The 25,110-nt window shown below is 42.8% G+C and overlaps 1 protein-coding gene across 1 annotated transcript; it reads right to left on the bottom strand.

The window, feature by feature from the left end:
• Nucleotides 1–3,125: 3,125 nt before the first annotated feature.
• LOC308120102 (guanine nucleotide-binding protein G(q) subunit alpha-like) lies at nucleotides 3,126–24,230 on the bottom strand. Its single transcript, XM_080480510.1, has 7 exons — nucleotides 23,725–24,230; nucleotides 10,766–10,950; nucleotides 10,025–10,179; nucleotides 7,718–7,846; nucleotides 5,474–5,603; nucleotides 5,197–5,350; nucleotides 3,126–4,102 (listed from the first exon to the last, which is right to left on the bottom strand). The coding sequence occupies exons 1-7, from the start codon at nucleotides 23,858–23,860 to the stop codon at nucleotides 3,912–3,914; spliced, it is 1,080 nt and encodes a 359-aa protein (XP_080336636.1). The 5' UTR covers nucleotides 23,861–24,230; the 3' UTR covers nucleotides 3,126–3,911.
• Between the last annotated feature and the right edge of the window lie 880 nt (nucleotides 24,231–25,110).

The following is a 25,110-nucleotide window of genomic DNA, read 5'->3' on the forward strand; positions in this document are numbered from 1 at the left end:
GAGAGAAAAAAAAGAAATCAAGTGGTCCTAAATATTAGTGTTCTGGTAATGTTTTTCTTATCATACAGAGGGGGAAATAAAATCACAAAAAGGGAACAAGCTTCAAGTTGAATATGCACCAACTTCATACTGATGTCCAAAAGATAAGTTTGATTCCACTTGGTTCAACCTCCAGCCCACATGAAGGGACGGTACACAGCCGTGGCTTCCCACAGGTCACACAACATGCTGCGAAACCACCGAGGACCAGTGACACCATCTTCAAGGCAATGAAAGGCAATAAATACTTGTTGTAGTGAACAACCATCTCGGACGATGATGAAAGGAGATTAGAGTTTTATACAGACTGCCTTCCTTCTTTCCAGCTCGTGTACATGTCGAGATAAAAATGTGTCAAAAACACACCGTGCAACGAAAACACGGTACCGAAACCCACACGGACAGCTGCTCGGCCCTTCACCATGTGCCAGAGTCAAGTTAAAAAAAAAAAAATACATGGTTCATACACCATTAAAGTGAGCTGCACTCAACACACAGTAAATAGTAACACAACTACTGATAAAACACTTGGGTATGCGTACTGGTTTACCGCTCCGCTTTAATACTGGCTTCCTCATCCACTTTCTGACAGCGCCCGCCAACACTTGGCTGCTTCCTCGCCACGAGGTTAGTGTCACCTACCGCAGACTAAACGGAAGTTAAGGACCAGACTGGTGTTCGGAAATTAACATGATTGCTCACTTTATAAGTTGACGGAAAAGCATTAAAAACACTTCCTTTAGAAAATAATCAGCATTTTTGTGAATTGATACAAATTCTATTCAATCTGAGGGTCCCGGGACCACTGGATTCGTCATCGAATAACACGTTAGTTTGGTTGATTCCTACCAGATTGAGTCATTATGATAAGATTCCCATGCAGAAACCATTAAAACCTGCTTGATCTCTTCCACCAAACGCTTTTTAGACCACAACAGAATAAATTAGTACATATGCATAGGCTTTAACACACCAGCATGGTCTTTAACAGGCTCTCAACTTAAATACTGGGGGAAAGCATGCAATACTCGCCATGGTAGTTAGTGTCTTTACTGATAAAAGTTTCTATACTGCCATTAGGTATTACAGCAAACACTGCAATGCCAATGCAGAAACAGAAAAAGTGTAGTGAAGATCAGAGAGGAGCCACAAGGTCAGTTACCGAAAGAGTATATCAAGAAAAACTGTTTAGTGTTGGTAAACTCTTTACACACACTCACAGACACATACACGCACCTTACGTTTGCATTAACGCCCTATACTCCTTATAGCACATACTGCAAGTAATCTCCATTTACAAACAAGTATTAGTAGTGGGTGACTTGGTTCACTGTGGTCCTGTACTCCACTCCCCGCTGTCTGATGCACTGTGATAGCCCTTAATGAGGATGAAGGGTAAGTCACCTGTAGAAAAGGTCAAAGACCAAAAAAGTATATCTGCACTTCACTGGCACTATTCAAAGCAAGCCTAAGAAAAGAAAGAAAGAAAGAAAAAAAAAAAAAAAAAAAACAGGGAAAAAAATTGATGCAAAAAACAAAAACAGAAAAAGAAATGAAATAAAAAGGAAAAATGAAAAATTGTGTTAAATTACAAAGACCAAGCATGGACCAAAGAGGTCTCCAATCACTGATAAAAAAAAAGTCCACCTATTTTTGTACTGTACATTTTTCTAGGTATGCGTTACAGCGCTGCATCTATAAACCAAGAGGAAATACGACTTTCTTTATAAAATAATGTGAGGGCTCCTAAAGAAACCAAACAGGATTAGCATGGATGAAGATGTGATGGCAAATACAAGTGGAAATGTTTCAATAAGAAAGAGAAAGCAGAGATAAAAGTCCTTACTATACCAGACATTCATTTTTTTTTTTTAGTTTTTTTTTTTTGTTGTTTTTTTTGTTTTGTTTTTACAGCAGTTCAGACTCAAGTAGGCTCCGCCATGAGAAAAGGAGCACTTCAACATGACAGAATCAAAAGCAGTCAAATTATCAACACCTTCAAACCTGGTCCATAAATTATATAAATAAAAAAAAAAAAAAAAACTTTAATTACTCTTAAAATCCTCTCGTCATCATACTGTGAAGATTACCAGCCCTAGTTAGTATTACTCTGCAGACAGAGCTGCCGGGGCAGCGTGGCGCTGAGGCCGGTTGGCAGTAGCCTCTTTTTCTCACACTATTGCCCCTTTTTCTGATTGTTTCCTCAACACCACCCAGCTCCGCATAGTCCTATTCATCAAGTGAAAAAAAAAAAAAAGTAAAATTGAATCACAGTATTAATACTACCATAAATCCATAAGAAAAAACTGTATGCTAATGAAAGAGGTTGATTCTTTTTTTCTTTTTTTTCTTTAGCCAAAGATGGTGTACCACACAGCGTTTTTGTACAGGAGTGTTTTGTGTATATGTATTTACAAACAAATATACACAAACATTTGCGGACTTCAGAGTGCGTTTTCTGTGAAAGGTTCGTAGCCCCTCCCTCCCCTCCTCCTCCTCCTTCCTCCTCCCATCACTTAACAGCAAGCATTTTTTTTTCTTTCTTTCATATAAACAAAGTGACTATACAGTTTAAAAAAAACAAAAACAACAACAACTAAGTAAACAGAAGCACACCCTGATGGAGTAGTGTGTCTGATTGGACAGCTGAGTGGTGCAGGCATGGCGTCGTCGGGAGACGTTACTGCGTGGATTCTACTCGCCCCTGCGGGAGCAGACGTAGTGTAATTTACATCTTTAGTTTTTGTCGAATGAGATACTCCGGGTTCGTAATGAGGGTGTTTGTGTGCATCGGTGGAGTCGGGTGACGCGAGGGTCACACTAAAGATTGTCCCTGTGAATCCATACAGAGCGCATCTGGGGGAGGGGAGTGTGTGTTTAACAATGGACTTTAACAAAAAAAAAGAAAAAAAAGAAAGGGGGGGTATTTTTGTCAAGATTTCTATGTTTTGCAAAAAAGTTTGTGAGTTTGACGTAGCCACAAACTGCCATCATTAAAAACATTGTTAAAAATTATCTTTAATTAGCATATTTGATTAGCTACGTGTAACACCCCCCCGTGCTTTTTTTTTTTTTTTTTTGTCTTTAGATTTTACATATGCAGTTCCTTCATTGTATATTTGTCAGTTTTTTTTTTTTGCAAAGCTCACACTGGCGGGTACATTCAAAGGTGTGAGGCGGAGACAGAACCCTCAGCCCCATCTCCTCACGTCACCCGCGAAGTTTGTCTTCTGAAGCGCCACTGGTACTTGGAGGGCGTCAGGAGGTCAGCACTGGCTTCCTTCTGCACGGGGAGGAGATGACAGAGGACCTGATCTCACACGGCCGAGGGTCAACTGGGAGGGGCGGTGGGATTTGATGCCGCTATTCACCAAAAACACAGCTCCTCGCTAATCAATGCTGCCCCAAATACACACACACACACGCACACACACATGCACAAATACCAAAAATCCCCTCCAGTCACTGTAGAGCCCGAGTGAAAGGTTTGTGTGCCAGATAAAATGTGCCAGAGCCGGCAGCCGGAGCCAAATCTGACACACAGAGCAGCTTTGGGAGGACCGAAGACTCTGACACAGCAAGCTGCCGAGAGAAGGAGGAAGAGGCTTTGGTGAAGGAGGAAGGGCATGTTTTCCAGGTGGGAGGATCTGTGAAACTACTACAAAAGAAAAAGCAACGGTTCTGTTGGTGTCGGTGTGCACGCGTGTGTGTGTGTGTGTGTGTGTGTGTGTGTGTGTGTGTGTGTGTGTGTGTCTGTGCATGTGTGAGCTGGAGCGGCGGTGTGCTGTGTGATGCGTGTGGAGTTGACAGCACACTCCCAAAGAGGTGTGCATTTGTGCAATGGGGAGGAGATGTGCGTCGTACGTGAGCCCTCACACCAGGTTGTACTCTTTGAGATTGAGCTGTAGGATGGTGTCTTTGACAGCTGCAAACACAAAGCGGATGTTCTCAGTGTCCGTGGCACAGGTGAAGTGAGAGTAGATGATCTTGTCGCTGTCTGGGTTTAAGTCCACAAACATCTTGAGGATGAATTCCCGCGCTGCCTGTGCGTCCCTCTGGGGACCTGAAAGCCAGAGACAGACGTGAACACGTGAAAACGACTACACTCCGGCTTCAACGCGTCCCGACACCCAGTAAAAACGTGAACGTGTACCGCTAGAGCAGCAAACGGAATTCGGACACTACGCCACAAAAATCAACTTAACCACTGCTGATATTAAAGAGGAGCACGTCAAAAGTGAAATGTCCAAGATGTTGCTTGTTTATCTTAACATACAAAAGCAGCTTTCAGTCATGGATGCATAATATAAAATACCAGTACATTTAAGCGTTCGGAAGAGACTGTCAGTGTATCACATCCGTTATAGAAAAAGAAAACTTTGAATATCCCACAATACATTTGGTACATCATTTAAAAATATTTTAAAAACCTGTACACTTCTCATAGTGACCATCCTTTGAAATCCATCCAAAATATTTCACATATTTAAATCACCACAGTTCTTTTAATCCATACACGTTTGCATTTTTGTTATGAGGAATGTAATGTGGGTACTAGTTTATTTTATGGAGCTTATCCATTAATATGTGCTGATGCACAGGAATAAGGATTCAGGAGTGTGGCATTAGCCATCACGCCAGCTGAGCGGTACAAACTCGAGCAGCGCTTGCAAATGCAGGATGATAGAAATCGATTTATCTCAGAGTGAAAATTTGAAGGGCAATAAAGCAGATGAGAAAAAACAAGTGCCTCTCAACGAATGAGAAAAGGTTTCCAAACGATTTCATCAAACCATAAACCTCTATATATCAAATATTCAAAGAAATTTAAATATTTAGTTTCATCTTTTTTGACTTGAACTAATCAAAAACAAGAACGTGGTATCTCAAAGCATTACAAAATTCCAAAGATTACATATTTCTCCTATTTCTCAAAGCAGAGGCCATAATATCACAGTAAATATTGAAAAGGTGCTCGAGACGCCACAAAATACTAAAACCAAAACCAAAACAGATTTAGATGTAAAGGTGTTCTGTGACGGACTGACGGCCCATCCATATACATATACCACAGAAACCCTGCAGCAGACGCAGCTTCTTATGGAAGTCAGTTAAAGGAAATACTGAGAGGTGATTGAGCACAAACACAGATCTCACCGTCAAACTCGGGAAAGTAGTCCACCAAATGCGAGTAGGAGATCTTCTCCTCCAACAGGTCCTTCTTGTTGAGGAAAAGGATGACGGAGGAGTTTTGAAACCATGGGTAGGTAATGATAGTCCTGAACAGAGCCTTACTCTCCTCCATGCGGTTCTGATGGGCATTAGAGGGAGGACAGAAACATTCAAGAAATCATCACACTTTCCTTCCAACTTAAATCTATTTGAGTGTGGGTACAGTAGAAAAAAGGAGCAGTGCTCCTTTAAGTCCACTCACCTCATTGTCGGACTCCACCAGGACCTGGTCATACTCACTCAGCGCCACAAGGAACATAATGGAGGTGACGTTCTCAAAGCAGTGGATCCACTTCCTCCTCTCTGACCTCTGACCTCCTACATCAACCATCCTGACAGTCACATGAAGGTGAAGAAATGAGAAATGCTGCACGTCTGTGTGGCCTACTACACGTTGTGGATTAAAGATTACAGTATTTTCAGAAGTTTTCACAGGTTTCCAATCCATCAAATTATGATCTAGTGGCGTCACCCAATTGTGAACCCTCCGTCTCCCACAATACAAATAACTGTTATAACAGGAGTTTGTCAGCAAGATGCAAAACAGTTAATTTATGAATGAATAGAAATACATCCGACCTATAAGGAGGGACTCATACTAGCATCGTTTCATATCAAGTAAAGACTGAGTGTTTTAATATAGTAAACAAATATTTAGCCTCCATTCTGCGAGGCATCAACCTGGCTCCAATGTCCACATTTTGAGAACCACCGATGTGAGGAGGCTTTAGAAATTGTGCCATTGCTTTGTTTGGGTTCCGGCTCTATTCATTTTAAGCTTGCTTGTAGGAAGACAACACAATCAGGAGTTGATGGATTCTGCACCTTTTTTTTTTTCTTCTTCAAATGTGCGCAGATTGCTCTATTCGGCAAGAACGACACAACACTCAATTTTGCAGGGTGACGATGCTAAAGTCCTTGTGAATGGGTGAGTCATGCATGCAACCATGAAAGCTTTCCGAGGAGCAGTTTGAAAAGGAATGCCACCCGGTTTTGGGAAATCATGCCGTTTACACCGGTTCTACGAGCAAAAGAACTTCCCTGAAACAATCACAATAAACAAACCGACATGCGACAATTTGAATTTAGCTCTTTTTCTTTGAGTTTTCCCATACCTCGTCAAATTTTATTCGCATTCAAAAAGGCTGCACTCTCGAGATTCCCTTGGTTTTTTATAGCTACCAGAGAGATTTTTTTAGCTGTATACCGAGTTAAGTTGGCAACTGTCAGATGCATGGATTCTTTAGAAACTTCAAAACAGAATCGTTAAACTGAGGGGCATTCATCTTCAAATGCTTCATGGTGATATCATGAGTTACCATCACATCTGATGTGGGATCAGCTTCTTCTGCTAATGGACAGTCACAATGTCATAACAGTTTTCCCCTCAGAACAAAATAAGAAAACACGCTTCAAATGGAAGAAACTCAAATGAAGGACAATAGAAGAGCTGGTGAGGGGTTATGGACACAGGATTAAAGAACTTAAAGATGACAGGAGGCAGTAAAGGTGTTAAAGTTGGGAGGGGGGGGGGGGGGGCGGACATGAATTTCAGCACAAACAAATTGTCTAAGCTTTTCATGGCTACCACTTTTTAATTAAATAGAGTGATGACAGAAAGCTTCATAAGATTTAATATTTCTAAGGATTCTAAGCTTCTCCTTGACAAGGTCATCCTTCTTTCTTTAGGGACTACAGGTCCCAGTTTCATTAGGCCTTCATTTGAGACAACTGACTCAAGAAAATATAACTTTCTACATGTTGGTAGTGCATAACTATAACAATAAAATCTATATATCTATATATATATATATATACATACATCACTCCTCACTTTGCATATTGTTTGAGGTCTCTGGATGGACAGATGCTTGCCTTCGGACCTGTGCAACATAGTCCAAACAAAAGCTGCACAGATCAGCTTAACTCCAGAAGCAATGTCGCCCCCTGGTGGTGGCCCAGTCCACTGCGATCCACAGAGACCCGGGGCCAATATAGGCCCTGCAGGACCTGCTGCCCAAAATAACATTCCTCCACCGCGGAGAGGACGACCTCGTTTCTTCTGCCAGCCAGAGAGGAAAGGAGGAGAGGCGGAGGAAAAGAAGAGGTGACCCATTTACAAAGACCGGGCACCAGAATGTAGGACTTCATGTTCACTGGGGGGCTGTTATGTGTGGTACCACTGTTCTCAGGTCAGCAGGTAAGTGTATGACACTGAGGCGACCCGAACATGTTGATGACTTTATCGTTTTATGATCTCGAGCAAGTTTAGAGAAAAGCAGGAATGGGATGTAGACAAGAAGCCAAAGAAAAGTTCTCAAAAGGTCTTTTCATTGATGACAATTAGGATTATTTGTTTGAGGGGTGGGGTGGGGGGGTAAACACATCGAATGAGTTAATGAAGGCATGAGAAAACATGGAGGGACCCAGCCAGGTATTCTTCTACCTGAAAATGATGCTCTGCAAGTCGAAGGGGTACTCTATGATTCCTGTGGTGGGGATGCGCACCCTGAGTACATCCTGCTGAGTGGGGAGATAGTTGGAATCTGCAATACGATCCAAATCCGTAAGATAACTAAAAGCAGACAGGTCGGGGGGGGGGGGGGGGGGGGGGGGGGGGGGGGGGGGGGGGGGGGAGAGAGAGACATAAAGAAAGGGGGGAAAGAGACAGAGAAACAGTTATATAAAGCGTGACAGACAATTACCGCAACCCCCCTCTGCCATTCCAGAAAGTGTGGAGCAGTCCTGTTAAGGAAGATTCACAGAAAAGGCCACAATACAGAAACAAAAGTGTGTTAGTTTGTGCCACGATTCCACCAACACTCTCTTTACTTAAACGTATAGTGAATTTGACAATAGCTCCTGACAGAAAGCTTTGTTTGATTCTCTTATCAGCTGAAGACCATGTGCAATTCAATAGTTGGTGGATGACAATGCAGACAGTGAGGTGGCATCAGTGAAAATAGCAGTGACTTCAGTAGCAGGAACAGCAGCACTTGTATCAGGCGAAGCTGGACCGGACACGCTCGACATCAAAGACTCCAGGCTTCATTATCCAGACGTGATTGCAAAAACACCACTTCATTTTGCCAAGTCAAAATTTTGTGTCTGTTGAATTGTAACTGATGCTATTGCATAATTTCTGACAATTTCCCCCAGAATCTTTGATGTCACCATCTGATCCTTCTTCGGCTGGTATTTCGCAGCCGTTCCTCACAACGCTTCAGTGCAGCATGTCTGGCCTTTGGGTTTATCCAGGGGTCAGAATTACAGCAAGAGCTAAAACACAAACCACTGATGCCTGAACAAGTTCACACGTTTGTTTAATTTAAACTTGCAAATTCCTCCATACAATAAGTCTGATTGGTTTATTGGTGTAATTGCTCCCTCTGAAAAGGCCTTTTCTTATCCTCCCCCCCCCCCCCCATGACTACAATAAATCTGTCGCCTCTCTGAGGTCGTGCGCCTTCACACTGACAGTCATCAATGGTTTATGACCTCTAGCGATGGTAATGCTGCAGTCCTGGTGCCTTGGAGGTACCTGAAGATGACGTTCTCCAGGTCAAATGGGTACTCTATTATACCCGTGGTGGGAACACGGACCCTCAGCACATCCTGCTGGGTGGGAACATATCCCTCCGCAGTCACACGGTCTATATCGCTAAGGTAACTGGAGATATACATGAACAGTGTGGATTGCACTGAAATTAAAGCATATTCAGTTACATTGCATCTTTTCAGACACACTCAGTAATAAATACAAAACCTCGAATATTTCAACAGGCATTGTATGCATGCAGGCTGACAGAGGGAATGGGTTTGCAGTACAGCAATAGCAAAACCAGGGGGCACTATAAAGTGAGTCATCTGCCTTTGGCAGTGTAGCCTGGAGTTACATATTGTAAGGAGGAAAAATTTGTCTAACAGGAAGAACAGGATGCTGACAAACTGCTAACCCGCATTAACACAATGAGATTCCACCTGTTCAACTTGGATTTAAATAGAAGTATCAAACACAAAGATTTACAACTTAAAAATATATTTTTACTTCTAAAAACATATAATTTAATGTTGACCCTTAAAATCTTACCTAAAATGTTATTAAAATGGACCACTTTTGGTCTTGTGTAAATAATATGATACTCATTCAGATGACAACACAGTTTATGCACAGATAAAATAAGAGGCTGTAAAAATCACTATTTTGCTCAATATTAGCTGGTTGACAAAGCAGTGACTCTGGCCTTACAGTGACAGAAACATATAGCAACACATTAAACTAACTCTAGAAAGGGAAATTAACTCATGAAAAGCTAAAGATAATTTCAAACATTGCTTGTGCTCTTGTCTGTGCACTGCTGGTTTTCCATCCATGTTTGTTAAAACTGTGCACTGTATGTGGACAAAATCCTGACGCGATGCCCTGCCCAGCACACACTGCAAAGAGTATGCACACAACCTGATGGCAATCACACACCCAAACACAATATTGATCCCTGGAGACAACGCCGTGTATCTGCTGCACATAATATTAAAAGTTCACTCCAACAAAACGCATGAAATAACTCACTCCTCGACTTGCAGCGGGTACCATTGATGAAATATCCACTATGATTCCCAACGTGATGTAAACTCTTAGTTAAATGAACAAACAATCTCACACACATCATAGATGCTTGCAGATACCAGTTTTAAACCTCAGGCATCATTAGAAGAGAAAGACGCAGACACACGGAGAGATGGACAGACGTACTATTTAGTGGAGTCAGAGAGCTGATACTCTCTGCGGCGATCGTAGGCCTCCTGGATCCCGGGGTCGGCCCACAGGCTTTTAATAGCTACGATGTACGGTTGGTCAAACGCACTGATCTTCTCAATGTCCACCTCCTTCACAAGCATGGCATTAGACTGCAAAGACACGTGTGAGGGAGAGAATGGGGAGAATTAATATATACATGTATCCCCATTTCAAACCTTTCCAAAAGATCATTGTAAAATATACAACCGTGAATACTCGTGCTAGAATTTCTTTTTTTTTGGGGGGGCCAAAAAAACTTTGTCTGAACCACAGTTTTATATTTGTCCAAATGTGATCAATCAGTGACACTTTTATAGATACTTAGTTATTCTTTCATTACACAATCCTATTCTGTACAAAGGTAAATCAACTTTGATTTAAATTATGCATTTCAACTTGGCTTGCACGATCAGTCACATTCTCCCATTCAAACACACCAGTTGTAACAGCTGCGGTATTGAACCACCAACTTCGGAAGGACCCTAACTAAGTGAGCCAGGGACCCCAAAGTATTGTCTATTCAGTGGAGGTTTCATTGTTGAAACATGACTGCTACTTTAGTTGTCAGTGGCTTTAAACTGTCAACTAATTAGGTATAGCTAAATTACTGGCTCATGTTCACACACTATTAGTGACAACTCTCTCCAGAATGTTTGCACTGGTGCATAATCTACCAGTCACTGTATCATCTCTTACCCGGTTCTGTTCAAATTTGTAGGGGATCTTAAGGGTCTCGGTGGCTCGGATCATGGACTGCATGGAGGTGAAGATGTTCTGGTAGACAAGCCGAATGAAGCCTCTCTTATCTTCGTCGGAGTAGCCGGCCCCATGGATGATCCTCATCTGCTTGATAAAGGTGCTTTTGCCGCTTTCTCCCGTACCTTAGTCGAAGACAGAGAAAAAAGCAACATTACATTGTGGCCATTGTGCAAAACTTGGATCTGTTACACGAGGTCACTAACTGCAAACACCAAAAGGGTCAAAAAGCTAGAGATTACAGCTGCGGCACTGGACTATGCATCTATCATCACCTCCCTTTGCACCAGGTGAAACAATGCACCTTTACACTCTATACTGAGTAATGAACACTATAAAACAACCCAGAGCAACAAATAGTGAAATCTGATTTTCAGATTAAGATGGAGTTTTGCTATGCACCCTGGTGAAACATCAGGTTAAATGTGGGGAAACCTGGGCTTGAATCCAGGTGGCAGAAGAAAGTGCAGCCAGTAGGAAAACTAGCCAGAGCTGTAGTGCAAGTTTAAAGTGAAAAACCAGTATTTAAAAGATTGAAAATTGGCAATGAGGTAATGCAAAAATCTTCTTGTTTTAATGCTGTAAAAGGCCTGAGAAAGCTAGTGAAAACGAGCACAGAAATTAACTCAGGTTACAGGCTTCCTGGTCCAGGACCTATAAGCAGCCCAAAGCTTTGTCAAAGTCAATCACATAATCACTTCAGTTACATATACAGCACTTATGTGTAGAAGGATCGCAGCACTTTTGAGTTTTCAGTATGAAGCACTACCATCAACTAAGAAGAGCAAATGCATAAAACGCAGAGGGAGGCAGTGAACTGGATGCTTTCCTTCAATATTTTATGAAAATTTGCTCGATTTCAAACTAAACATCACAATAAAAAAGCGCGTCGATTAGGATGACTTTGAAGGAAGCCGTTTGTGCTGGGTGGGCTGGAGTTTTTCCACAATACTCTCCCCCCCCCCCCCCCCCCCCCCCCCAAGATTTAAAAGAGAACCTGTCCAGTGAGCGTCACTTTTTTTGGGATGAAGAGGCCTTGTTGATGCCACAGCACACAGGAGAATAGACAGGCTGGCTCAAGATGACCGACACCCAGCAGTGATTCAAATAGCCGCTCATTCCAACCAACACACAACTCCTAACACCTCAGATGGGCTCCAGAAGCACAGAATCATCCCGCCTGAAGATCTTATCGGCTAATAATGAGATACCGACGCTACAATTCACACCGGCTCATTAAAAGTGTACAACAGAAAAGCAAGAAACCGTTGCATGGTGGGATGACTCACTATTTTTACTGCGACATTCGAATGGTAGGGTCTGAAGTTGACGTTAATAAGATAAAAACATCGACCCAAACTGCCATAGTTTACAAACATGACACATGTCAAAGATGTCAGTAAATACATACAGTTAACAACCTTATGTAGTTATCTCACCCCAATCCAATTTTAGAACACAAATAATTTCAAGGCAGTACATAATATTTTTAGTGTATGTGTAGTTCTAGATAAGGATTTTCATGTTGAAGAAATGTGCGAAACAAATGCAATGCTACAACACAAGCAGTTGGATGTTGTTTTGATAGATTTTTAAAGTTTACATATTGAGAAATGAATATGTTGAATTTAATTCCTTTGAGATTCTATTATTAAACAAATTAACATTTATTACCACATTAAGACCAAAAACTGGTACGATTGAGTACCGTTATTAATTCCCAGGTACCGGGTATCAGTTCAAATGTGAAAGGTACCCATCCCTAGTGACTAACTACTGCAACCCAAGGCACATAAATAGCCTTACTTAAATCTTACATACAGCACCTTAAAAGGAAATTATCACGACATATTTGTTTTGAGTAATCAAATGTGTGATCTGAATCTGAAATGTCTTGTATAAGCAAGGACTTGCTTGCAACATTGCAATACTTGGCACATCTAGCCCGTGATTAACTGATAGCCTAATCAAAAACAAAGTACAAAAAAATAACCCAACAAAACATTCAACTCAGATGAGATATCTAACTATCACTTTAACACTTTGCAATATTACATTTGGAGATAATAAATGTCCCAAAAACTCAATCTTCAAATCAATACATTTTACATCGCTCCAGCTCTGAATCAATGGTTTAGGGTGTTGCTGGAATGATGTTGAGATAATATAACCTCTGGGCTCCTTAGTACTAAACATGTGGTGGTCAATCATCACATCCTGTCAGAGAATTGTTCATTACTAGGTTGAAGGCTTCATAACCATATTGTATCGCCCACTGAAGGCTACTTCCAGCAGGGTAATCTTCCATATTGCAAAGCTCCAATCATCTCAAACTGTTTTTTTTTTGTTTTTTTTGAAAACACGACAGTGAGTGCATTGTACTAAAATGGCCTCCAAAGTCACCAGATCTTAATCCAATAGATCTTTGCAATGTGGTGAAATGCGAGATTGCGATCGTGGATGTGCAACAGACAAATCTGCAACAACCACATTACGCTATCAGACTTCCATGAACAAAAATGTCTGGGAATATCTGAAGCACCGTGTGGAATTCCTACAACCACAGGAATGAAGGAGTTTCTGGGGGCAGAGAAAGGGCTCAACGTGATACTAGCAAGATGCACATTATGTTGAAGTCAATAACTGCCATTCAGAGGAATGGATAATTGATTAAGGTATGTTCAGACAGAAATACAAACTGCTGCTGGTTAGGCTCCAGAGACAAAAAATAATGAAATATAGTCTCTTTATGTATATTAAATATTAAAAAAAATTCATGTCAAGACTGAATGAAATGTTATTTTTCAAGTTTTAAAGTATTGAATATGGATATAAAGACTGCTTCCATCAATGCGCTTGTCCAATTTAACCAAATCTAGTCCAACTAATTTTAAAATCACACTCCTCATCCTCGACAAGATCATCAGTAAAATCCAAATCTGTAACCCAAATCAAACACTCCAGTAAAAGCAAAATCATTAAAATCTTTCATGCCAGTTGAAGTGATCCTATACAATAATTTCATTTCATTATCAGGCCAGACAATTTGGTACAAATTCTTTAATGCAACAAAAATGTCCCATAATTTGTAAGTCAGCACATCAGAAGTATTTCTAGGAATAAGGGGAGATGTGAGTGGGAGTGTGTGATGTAACTTATTAAAGATGATTAAGACTACTTGCCCCATATTCGGATTCTGACGGTGAACTGCCAAAACGTGACAGCAGGGGTTGTTTGCAAAGGGCTGTTTCCTTCAACGCTCCTCCTCTGCCCTCCCGAGTCCATATCAAGATGTAAGATCTTTGCAGTATCTCAAGAGGTGTCAACTTTCCACATTTAGCTGATGTTAAACGCAGAGAAAAGATTTCTGTATAACATGCTTCTAATCATGCTTCAGCACTTTTTGATTGCAGAGTAAAAATGATTCCTGCAATCAGTAAAACAAGGGATTTTAAGCTTCTAAAGATAAACAGTGATTGGAAAATATACCACATCTAGCTGGGGGATCTTTTGGTGGGCCTAACCCACATTTCACACAAGCCCTCAATGCTCTACATGCTGCCTAGAAATACCACCCTCAGGGCAAGATTATTTATTTATTTATTTTTTAAAAAGCTGATGGCATTTCAGAGCTCTGCGGTATCGAAAAGGATCCAGTATATCCGTAATATCTGCAAAACTGAAAGGGAAAGACGAGGTGGAAAAAAAACACACATACTCATCTCACCACCACCTACATTCAAGGTTTTTGAAGAGCAGCCATATTTCCGTTACCATAGAAACCCCTCCTCTGTCTCCCTCTCCCTTTTTCGTTCCTGTGTGTTTTTTTTCTTCCTTCCTTCTTTTTTTTTTTTTTTTTTAACCCCTCCCATCCACCCCTTCTCTCTGCTCTCTTTCCTAGCAGACAGTAAATATAACTGTGAGCCCCTCAGGCTCACTCTGTGCTCTTCATCTTTTTGGTGTACCACAGAGAAGAAGGGCCTCAGCTCAACAGAGTTTGAGAGGGGCAGAAAGCTGGTCAGGGGTCAGTAGCAGGGGGCTTTAACACCCAAGAACTGTGAAAAGGTTGGGCCAGACTGGTGCTTCTTTTGATACAGAAAGTAATACCTAATCTCAAATTCAAAATTGGGGTTTCCATCTCTGTCCATAAAGGGGAAATAACCCTCCTCCAGCCCCTCTTCTTACAAAATGTCCAATTTTGGACAAAAGAGATGAGACCGACTCCTCCACTGTTCAGTAAAAAGGTATCATCTCCTGTATGAATCAATGTACTGCAGTGAATGCTACTCACTGGTCCCTTAAAGGTAGTCGCCTATTAAACACAGATTGTCAAGCTGACAAAAGGAGTAAAATCCAGAGAGTGTGCTCTTTGAAAGGGGCTGCGGTGCGAGGGACTCTCACTGCTACAGCAAAGGAGCAAGATCACTCTTCAACTTATGTCTGATTTATTTCTCGTGACCCCCGTCACAAGATTTCCCTCCGCTGTGTTCTCTTAACTATCATGTCCCTCTTTCACCAGACACACTACAAGTCTCTGTCTTCCCCCTTTTCCCTCCCTTGATTGTACGAGCGCCAGCCACAACCGTTTCCATGCCCTGACCAACTCTCTCCCCCACAAATGTTCTCCCTTCCCCTCCCGTGTCCTCCCTTTCATCACAACCCCTCCTAACTTCCCTTAGGCTGGAAATATGCCTCTCCATTCTCATCCCTCTCTGTCAAGAATTTTGGATATTCATAACTAGAATCCATCCATTCTTTTTTGGTAATGACCTAGAAAAAGGAGGTCACCTTTTAATAGCTCACACACGACTTCGGTTTGATAACGCTTTCTGTTCTAAGTAGCTACATGTGTTGGGAGAGGAGAAAAAAAAAAAAGAAGATAGCCGAGATTATGTCCCATTGCAACAGTGCAAGGTACACTACTCAACCCACACACAGACACTCGTCTTTAGCGAAGCTGATGTGTTTCTTGATGCAGAACTAGAAGTCTCTGTCAAGAGTAACCAGATGACAACGAACGCACGCATAAAACTTGATCTGACCGCCCAAATCAAGAACTAGCAAAATGAAAAACATATGGAAACAATTCATCACATGAAGGCGCCAAACACTTCACCTGTATCCCCTGTTGCCAGGTTAGCTTTCATAATCCTTTTACATAACGTGCCTGATGTCAGCTTGTGACACAACACCTGATAGATTTGACACATTGCCGTCTTGGTGTAGGAGTTTTCGGTGGAGCACAGGTCACCACACCATCACACCGGCTGGGCATGCCACTTTAAATTCACATCGTCTCCTCCTATCCTGTCCTGCAAGTCTTCAATCATGCTCCTGAAGGCCTCACTCACAACCATCCCCACTAAACCACAGAAACACCCATCAGGGCATTAAAAGCATACTTGGCAAATATGTGTCATGTAAATTCACAAGAGAATATAGTGATTCATTAGTATATTCAGTGTTTTATACAAGGTCTCCTAAGCAGTGTATGACAATCTGATCTCTATCCATCTGTCTTCTATACTGATTTACCCAACTTAGGGTCACAAGGTACTGTAGCCAATCTTGGTGGGCTTTGATTGAAAACAGGATAAAGCCTGGACAGATCATCGGTACAATCCAATCTCAGCGGTGACAAAACATTTGCATGGACACTGCATACTATAAACAATTATTAAAACCCCCAAATGAGGCCTTGTACAGGTGTTTACCTTTTTGCTATCATCCAGTAAGACTTGTATATGAATAAGACAAACACGGGCCATCATCATTTACTAGCATCATGTGAGAAACTGGTCTCTTTCAGGCACACAAAGAAAATGAGCCGAGCCAATGAAGCCCGGAGCTACACAAGACACACACCACCTGCTGAACCAAATGCGGACACACACATCCTGTGGTCAACCTCAAGGCATGGATATTACCTCTGCTGCGATGGCCCATTTCTTCCCATTCTACCCTGATTTGGACTGTGCAGACTGTAAACAGGCGGAAGAATATTCACACATATACACTTCAAATTAATGGAATTTTTTTTTCAGATTCACGGCTATTGCTGCTTGTTGTCTGTGTCTATTGTGCTTCTTCCTTTGTGCTGCCGTCTCTGCATCTGCAGTGTTCAACAAGCGTGGGCGTCTGAGCCATAAATCGAACATACATGCTCCAACATTCACAGCACACACACCACACCCGCAAACTTGCACAACTTTGCTCGACCAGCTTAGGACAGCCTTGTCTGTTTACCAGTGAGTATGTGATGAGTGTCGTTCTGGTTGAGTGGGAGTGGGTGAGCAAAATATATGAGAGAGAGAGAGAGCGAGAGAGAGAGAGAAAAAAAACCAACTTGATTTACAAAAGATTCAGAGCGAGCAGCAGTATTTTTGTCTGAAATACACAGTGTGCTCATCTGTTCAAACCAAACACAGCCAAAGCCTTGATGTTGACATTATTTCTTATACTTATTTTAGGAAACTTCATCGTGGAGATACAGAGAGATAACATCAACGTGTCCACACATGGGCAGAAAATGCATACGCTGGAACCTAGGTACAATGCTTCATTCAAATTCACTAAACATTTTTCTAATGAAAAAACTGCCAAATCTATCATATCTAACCTCTCAAATCGAAAAATGAAACGACAGAAGTGAAAACGGTGAGATTAGTGAGAAGTGTGGGCTTTATTGTACACAGCAGCTGGTGGGAGTAAACAGGGACGGACATGCTATCCTGCTGAACATACTGGCAGTGTACGTCCTCATCCTGTCTGGGGACCTGGGGTAGTGGCAGTATGTGGGACAGTCACCATCCAGCCTGGTATCTCCAGAGAACCTGCAGTGACCCCTTTTAAGAGAGCGTGCGTGTGTGCGTGTGTGTGTGTGTGTACTCGTGGCAAAAATGAACAACTGTTTAAAAGACATTGTGTTGTAGACAGAGACAAAATGTGTGTGTGAAAGACGGGCTGACAGCAGGATGACTGCCTGATCTTTACTGCAAACAAGCAGAGATGAAAGAGCAGTTTGGATGGAGACACTATGTTCCGTGAGGGAGAACAAAACTGTGCGAGTGTACTTCACTGTGGCTCTAACCGCAACAGCGGGCTTCTTTGACTTTAACCGATGTGAAAATAATTCAAGGCTTACTACCGAGATGTCCCGAAAAGCCCCATGTTAATTCTATCGATAAAAAAATTTAATAAAAAAATGTATCGCCATCAGTCGTGTGCGACTCCAATATATAACACGGCATACAATACTTCATTACGCCTTTGAGCTCGAACGTCAACAGACATCACTAAACAAATTGAGATTGTCAACAAGCTCACAGCATTTTATAGAAGGCCTCATTTCAAAGTAATCTCGAACTACTCTTCAGCATGTAACCACAAAGAAAACTATTTCTCTGAGCCTATCAAAGCACACATTAGTAATAAATGCAGGCCAAGTCAAAGCAGTGGTTGATGGCTAAAATCTGGCTGAGGACCTTTACCATTGTGTCTTTGCATGTGTATACTTTTTAAACATCGAACTGAAAGACAATGACACTCTCCAACAATTCTTGGCGAAAACAAATACAAAAAGACAAGCCTTGTTGAGCGGCGTACTGAAACTCCCAATGGGCCACAGATAAATGTAGTTCGTCTTAAAAATGTTTCACCAGAACAGAAAACTTCCCTTCTCAGTAACGGTGAAACACCTTCAAGTAAAATGATGGGGTTTTGCCATAAGGGAATACATTACTTTCCTGATATCACCTCAAACATTGAGGAAGATGAACAAGCTTTAGGATACCTCATACAAATTGAAATCTCACTAGTTTATTTTACATCCTATTGAGGGCTGAATGTGAGAAAATGTTTCATAATGATTTACATGACAACGATGAGGAGGGTTTCAAGAATAACTGACCATCCACACAGCTCCTCATTCACTGGCATTATAAGCACTGCACTCTCGCAGGCACGCACACGCGCACACAACCACCGAGGAGTAGCGCTAGAACATCCCTATTGCCATATATGATCAAAATAAGACGGCTTGGCAGGAGAACTAAGGTCAGCAATAAACATCTGAGCCTAACCCTTGATCCTCTTCCTGGTTCAATCAGACTGCTCCTCTAAAGGATGTTTTAACCTGGTAACAAGAGCTGCTGCTGACACAGGGAGGATCAGCAACAACAATTAAATCAGTGACAACTGAGCAAACAGCTGAACATTAAACTGATGTCGGGGATAGTATGCAGCCAGCGTTGTGCTCTTAAATTTCCCGATGATCAAGCTCCCCTTCTCCATACCGATATACTGAAGAAGACGTAATGTTTCGTGAGACAATAATTTCTTTAAGTAAACTGAATGGCCACTTGACGAGGAGCTTAACGTCTACCTTGGGCAGCCCTTGCAGAAATCCTTCAGCATCTTCTGACCATCTTACTTTAATGGCCATTCGCTCGCTCCAGCAGTTCAGTTACTCAGTGCAGCAAAGGCCAGAGCTCCTGGTCCGCTGTGTTTTGACCAAGTAGAGGCAAACCACTGGGCTGTGGAGCAGGAGGCTGGAGGTATGGCCTGATATGGCGCTCAGTGACAGGCAGCCAGACTGTGGGCACTGCTGCAGCCCTGGCAGCACTGTTATTTTCTGAAGCAGTAGCAGAGCTTAACGTAGTTGTAACATTTACTGACACAACCGAAGCCAGCATCACTCTTTTAAGGTATTCTTGGTCTGGAACAGTTCTACCTGTGCCTGGTAATAAATGTTGTAACCGAACGTATTAACCGTTTTGTTAAGACATGCTGGTTTTGGAAACACGCACCGGTCATTTAGTAAATTGTGAAGGATTGGGAGAATAGACAGTACGGAGGGTGGACCCGAGTCAGGCAGAGAAAAACCTTGTTGGTGAAGGAATGTGAACAGCAGCTGTGTGTTACATTGAGATGGAACTGAATTGACCAAGAGGCTGGACAAATTATAATTGGTCTAACATATTGTGGCAAATATGAGTTAATGAAAGCGCTAGAAATTGCGGCATATCGAGAAGAAATCTTTGACTTTAGCAGAAATGCCTTCAACAATTCAAAATGTTGCTGATTTCTTGTGACAAACCATGGATTTTATAAATTTGGTTAGGTCAGTAATTTTGTCAGGCTCCACAGTGTAAGGGAAGAACACCTACGTGAAAACACCAGCATGCATGGATAACAATGTTACCCACGTCATCTACATACAGCGCTGGTGCCTTCAGAAAATAAACCGGGTTCTTCCCGTATGTGGATATGATAGGGCACATTACCTTTTTGAAAATTTGCAAACTGTCGTTTGACAATCATGTCACTTTTTGCTGCATTTTCTTAGGTTGCTAGTTGATGTAGCAGTAGTCCACCGCTAGCAAATATTACTTCAGTATTATAAATGACAAGTGTGAACTTTGACATTGTCAGATGATTTCAAGCAGTTTGTAGTCACATGACCCTGATTTTGATAGTCTGTGAATCTCTTTTATTCTACAACATAAGAGCAGCGTGTTTTTTTGCCACAATCAGAGGCCAACGTCACGTATACAGCCTTTAAGCAGTCCTGCAATGCCAAGATCCAAAAGAAAATTAATCAATCTAGTCCTGTATTTTGAACACAGAAGCAAATGGTCAAAAAATACTGATGCTATACTATTGTGCAGCATTTCAACGAGCTAATAATTCACAAACAGTTTCTAAAATGTATACAAGGTGTCAAAACTGTGGTAGGGCTTCCTTAATCTATGCACAAAAACTACAATTGCTGGAAAAGATGCAGTGTTTTGGAAGTCAATCACAACTTATATATTGTGTTGAGAGCTCAAACTGCACCAGGCAGCAGAGAGAAGAAGAAAGGCAATGATTACCGACATGGCGACGAGAGAAGAGAAAGTAATGTAGATATTGAGAAAGAGGCGCAGTCAGAGGCAAGTGGTGGTCTGTAAGGCAGCTAAACACCTTGAGGCACACACAGCTGCTCTACCAAGGCTTCTGCCCTTTTTGTGATTCTCTTCAAATTTTAACACTGCCTTCATGATTTCGAGTGTTGGTCCATAAGCTTCCAGGAGACGTAAATAAATTAGGCATATTCCTGCCTACTCGACAAACATTTTAACTGAGACTAGTTGACTTGTTTAAAAAAAATGGAAAATGCCCATAAAACAGTCCAAATTCAGCACAACTTAGATTTTAGAGTTTTAAGCAGTGTTCCAGAAATATATTTATGTGCATTAGGGGCCATAGTAATATCAGTAAATGAGGTTCCCATTTTATGTCTCAACTTCCTGAAACTGCAACCTGCATCTAAGTTATGTGGAAAGCAGATTTTGCAAAGTCATTTATCTGCGTTATCATCTCAGACCGTGCGGGACGAGAGCTTCAATGATGTCAAACTACCCCGAGCGTGGTTATCTGGCACTGCTACCAGCAGCTGTATTCGTTCGGTGCAGGTTACATTGCAAATACTTCAGTTGAATGTGACTGTGCATTTTGCCCCACGTCGTCCATGCCATGTTGTTCTTACTTTCTAAATCAACATTCTGACAAACCACGTTGGTTAAGCAAGATGACATCTCTTCATTTCACACAATGCCATTTTCGCATGGCAGGTTTCACGAACCGACAAATCTTTCTGTTGCCGCTTTAATCAGAATTGGGGCCAAACAATTGTATTTTCTAACACACAATATACATCAGCGTTAAAGCAACAGTAGTCTGCCTTAACACTAAGAATTAAAGCTAAATTTGTATGTGATCAGATTGAATAGCAAAATGTACCATGCATCATCTTGAACATGAACATAACTGCCGGGTTGGTATTGACAGAAAAGTCACACTACATTCAAATGAGATGGAGCTTATTATCATTTACCCAGACAGTAAAATCCACTTGACAGGATGTTGAGGGGTGGCTGTGGCTCAGTGGAGCTTTGATTCTGCTAACCAGAGCAGTCAGAGGTCTTCTTCATGTCTTCAACCATGACACCAAACCCCAGACTGTTCCCTAATGGTGAGGGGAAACACCCTTGCATGGCAGGCCGCTCCCATCATGGGGCTATGATGGGCGATTTGTTGAGTAACATGTAAAATTCTGTTGTTTTAGACAAGAGGGTGAAATAGCCAAAGCAGAAATGGTCTTCCTGCGGTGAGGTGTGGAGAGGCAGGGGCTCACCGAGTGCTCTGGGCCACAGAATAATGCCAGAGGATAATAGGAGTCAGTGACATCTCAAAGTCTGAGCAGCAGATGTATTTAACCAAGCCTATTAAGACCTGGACTAATCCTGCCTTACACGTCCTTATCCCGGCATCCACTGACAGTCTTAACTCACACAGGAAAGTCCACTTATAGCATGACTGATTGCAGTTCTTGCACGCTCTCCGTCTTTTGCACTGACAGTTTGATACATGTTTTTAATGTCCGCTGTAAAAACAGGTTTGCACTTAAGACAGTGAAAGAGGAAGTCGGAGAGTCCAAATGAAATAAAACAGCCAGTGTTTAGAGGGAGTGCAAGTGATTATTTGAATCTCTAAATATCTTGCAATCACGTCAGTCAAACCAGCCCTTCGCTGATCATCCGACACGACAAGCATGATTGCTGCGAAACAGTAAACCATTTTAAAATCGCGGCACAAAAAACGAACACCGTTTTTGAACTAATCACCTTGACAAGTCATGTACACCAGAGGGCGAGTGCGATTAAAATGCATCGCATAGAATAGAAAATGTGCCATCAATGGTATGGCTTTGGTGTGGCCTACTTTACCGGGCGGAGGTATTCAGCAGGGAAATAAAAGGAGGCACACATGTCAAATAACCAGGGCTGCTTTTAGTGGATGAGAAATGGGAGCAAACGTTTTGAAACCGAGGATGCAACCTAGATAATTCTGATTGTCCGAAAAAAAGAGAGAAAAAAAAAGACAATTGCTGTCATTTCTGCAAAATGTAAAAAAATTCTAAGTGATTTGAGTAGATGCTAGTGTGACATTGTGCACAAGCAGTACAAAATATCCACAACTACAACACACATTTCAAAGGAGCGCAAGTACATTTGAGATGAAGCATGGCCTACTGTTCCTTTTGTGTGTCCACAGAACTATGAATCAATGCAGTGCAGAGCAACTTATTCAACAGCAGCTCCCACCTGCCCACACACCACCATCTGTAAAAATAGCTAACCTACTCAGCTAGACTCCAGGATAAGGGGATAAATCCCTCAGTATCCTTGCCCTGTTGGGGGGGGGGGGGGGGGGGGGGAACTGGGTGCAAAACAAGAACCAGAAAAAAAATGCCTGAATGAATGAATGAATGGACACCGAGCAAGCAGGATGTGGCTGGAGCACCTGGAGGATCTTCCAGTTGAGCAAATGTTATGCAACCTGCTGAAAAGCTACACTGTACAGCAATGCAACGCTGCCTCTGCTGCTATTAACACGTATTCACCTCTTGACCGCGACCAGCGAGCCAAACACGGTGGTTCGTTTTGAAGGCTGGACTGCTGGTTAGCTGGAGGACTAGTCAAAACGTGTCCCCACTATAACTAGCATGTGGTCGCCTGTTAACGGTGACATCTTAACTTCGATGCCAACGAGCTGCCGTCTGCACACTAATGCCAATGCACGGAACAAACAAAACCAAAAAAAGGACATAGTATCTGCATACATTGCACATGTAGATATGCATCTGGACTCCCCACATGATGCGTTTTAACACGGCTAGATGCGAGACAAGCCGCGTATTTCGCAAAAAACATGTCATAACGTCCAGCTAGCTGCCTTAACTAGTAGCATATTTGCTAGCACTCCCAAGAAGGCCCAAGAAGGCTGCTTGGTCGTTTAGCGGCAGAAAACACGGGGATAGGTGGGTGTGTTGGGTGGAGAAATAGCATGCCACATACCGAGAAGTAGTAATTTCAGCTCTCTCCTGGAGTCTCGCTTGTCTCGGCGGAGTTGTTTGTCAATTTCTGCATTGATTCGTTTCGACTCCTTCGCCTCTTCGCTCAGGCAGCAAGCCATCATGGACTCCAGAGTCATCCCCTCTGGTTTTGGCAGCCCGGTTTAAACGGGACCCGACGAACACTTGCCCACGGTTTCAGCTTGATCCCGGATCCCCGGCTCCTCGTTGGCGATCACGGGCGAGGAGGAGCTCTGTCGTCGGGCTGGACGGCCGGAGAGATGGATGGATGGATGGATGGATGGCCGGGACTGGGGTGGTGGTGGTGGTGGTGGAGGAGGAGGAGGAGGGGAGAGGGGAGTGACTAGCCAGGGGCCTCGCTGTCAAGTTGTCCCCCCAGCCGAGAACAAGTGCCACTCCGCCCGGGCGTTCTCAGGCAGATCACGGGAGATTGAGACGAGGGCGGGAGCAAAGGAGACGGCCTCCCCGTGATGCACGTCTTTTACTCTTAAAAAAAAAAAAAAAAAAGAGAAAAATTACCACCACGGATTAGAAGAGCCTGTTAGGCTATTTTAACCCTTTGTGCCAATTAAACGGTCCAGTTCTCTCTTTCCGTCCGCCGCTGCGGTCCAATTCAATCTTCACGGTCCGACCAGAAGTGGCTCAAAGCTGCAGTGTCGCGACATCCGAACCCGTCACAGCTGAGATGAGTGCAGCCGCTCGTGCCCTGGCTGGCTACGTGCAGGCTAGGAGAGCAGAGGAACACCCGCTGCCCAACGAGTTACGATTAAAAGAGCGATTTCCGTTTTGGCGATAGTGACGCTGCAGCTATGCGCACCTCCGCTGGGTAACTACATCGGCTAACGTCGGCTAAATACGACCTAAACAAGCCCCGGGGAAAAAACAAACAAACAAACAAACAAAAAAGCCGCCCCGCTAGCCCGCTAGCTCCCCGAACAGCGCCGCGGCTAACGTGTGGAGCCGCAGTGATTGAACCGGCGGCGGGCAGGTCGAAGGAATGTGTCCGCCTAGCTCGCGATGGCAGCACGACAGCCCATCACATCCCGACTCATTTTTGGACGGTGAGATTTAAAGGCTTCTTATACGACAGCCTGGGAACGGAGGAGGAGGAGATGCGAGCCGGACCGGCGGCTGTGGCTGCAGATCGCTTCAAAAGAGACGGCTTTTTCGGGTGGCTGGGAACAAGGTGGGCACACACCAGGATGATGCCAAGGAAGGAAGAGGAGGAGGAGGATACCGGAGTGCTGACTGACAGACGGCGGATTGCATGGAACAGGCTCGTTGCAGACCAATTGAATGGCCGAGGCGGGGTCCTGGGTGGGATCTGACTCCGAGCATTCAAGTTAGGTCGATGAGACGCATAACGAAA

The sequence above is a fragment of the Lipophrys pholis genome (assembly GCF_963383615.2).
Source record: "Lipophrys pholis genome assembly, chromosome: 14".
Lineage (NCBI taxonomy): Eukaryota > Metazoa > Chordata > Actinopteri > Blenniiformes > Blenniidae > Lipophrys > Lipophrys pholis.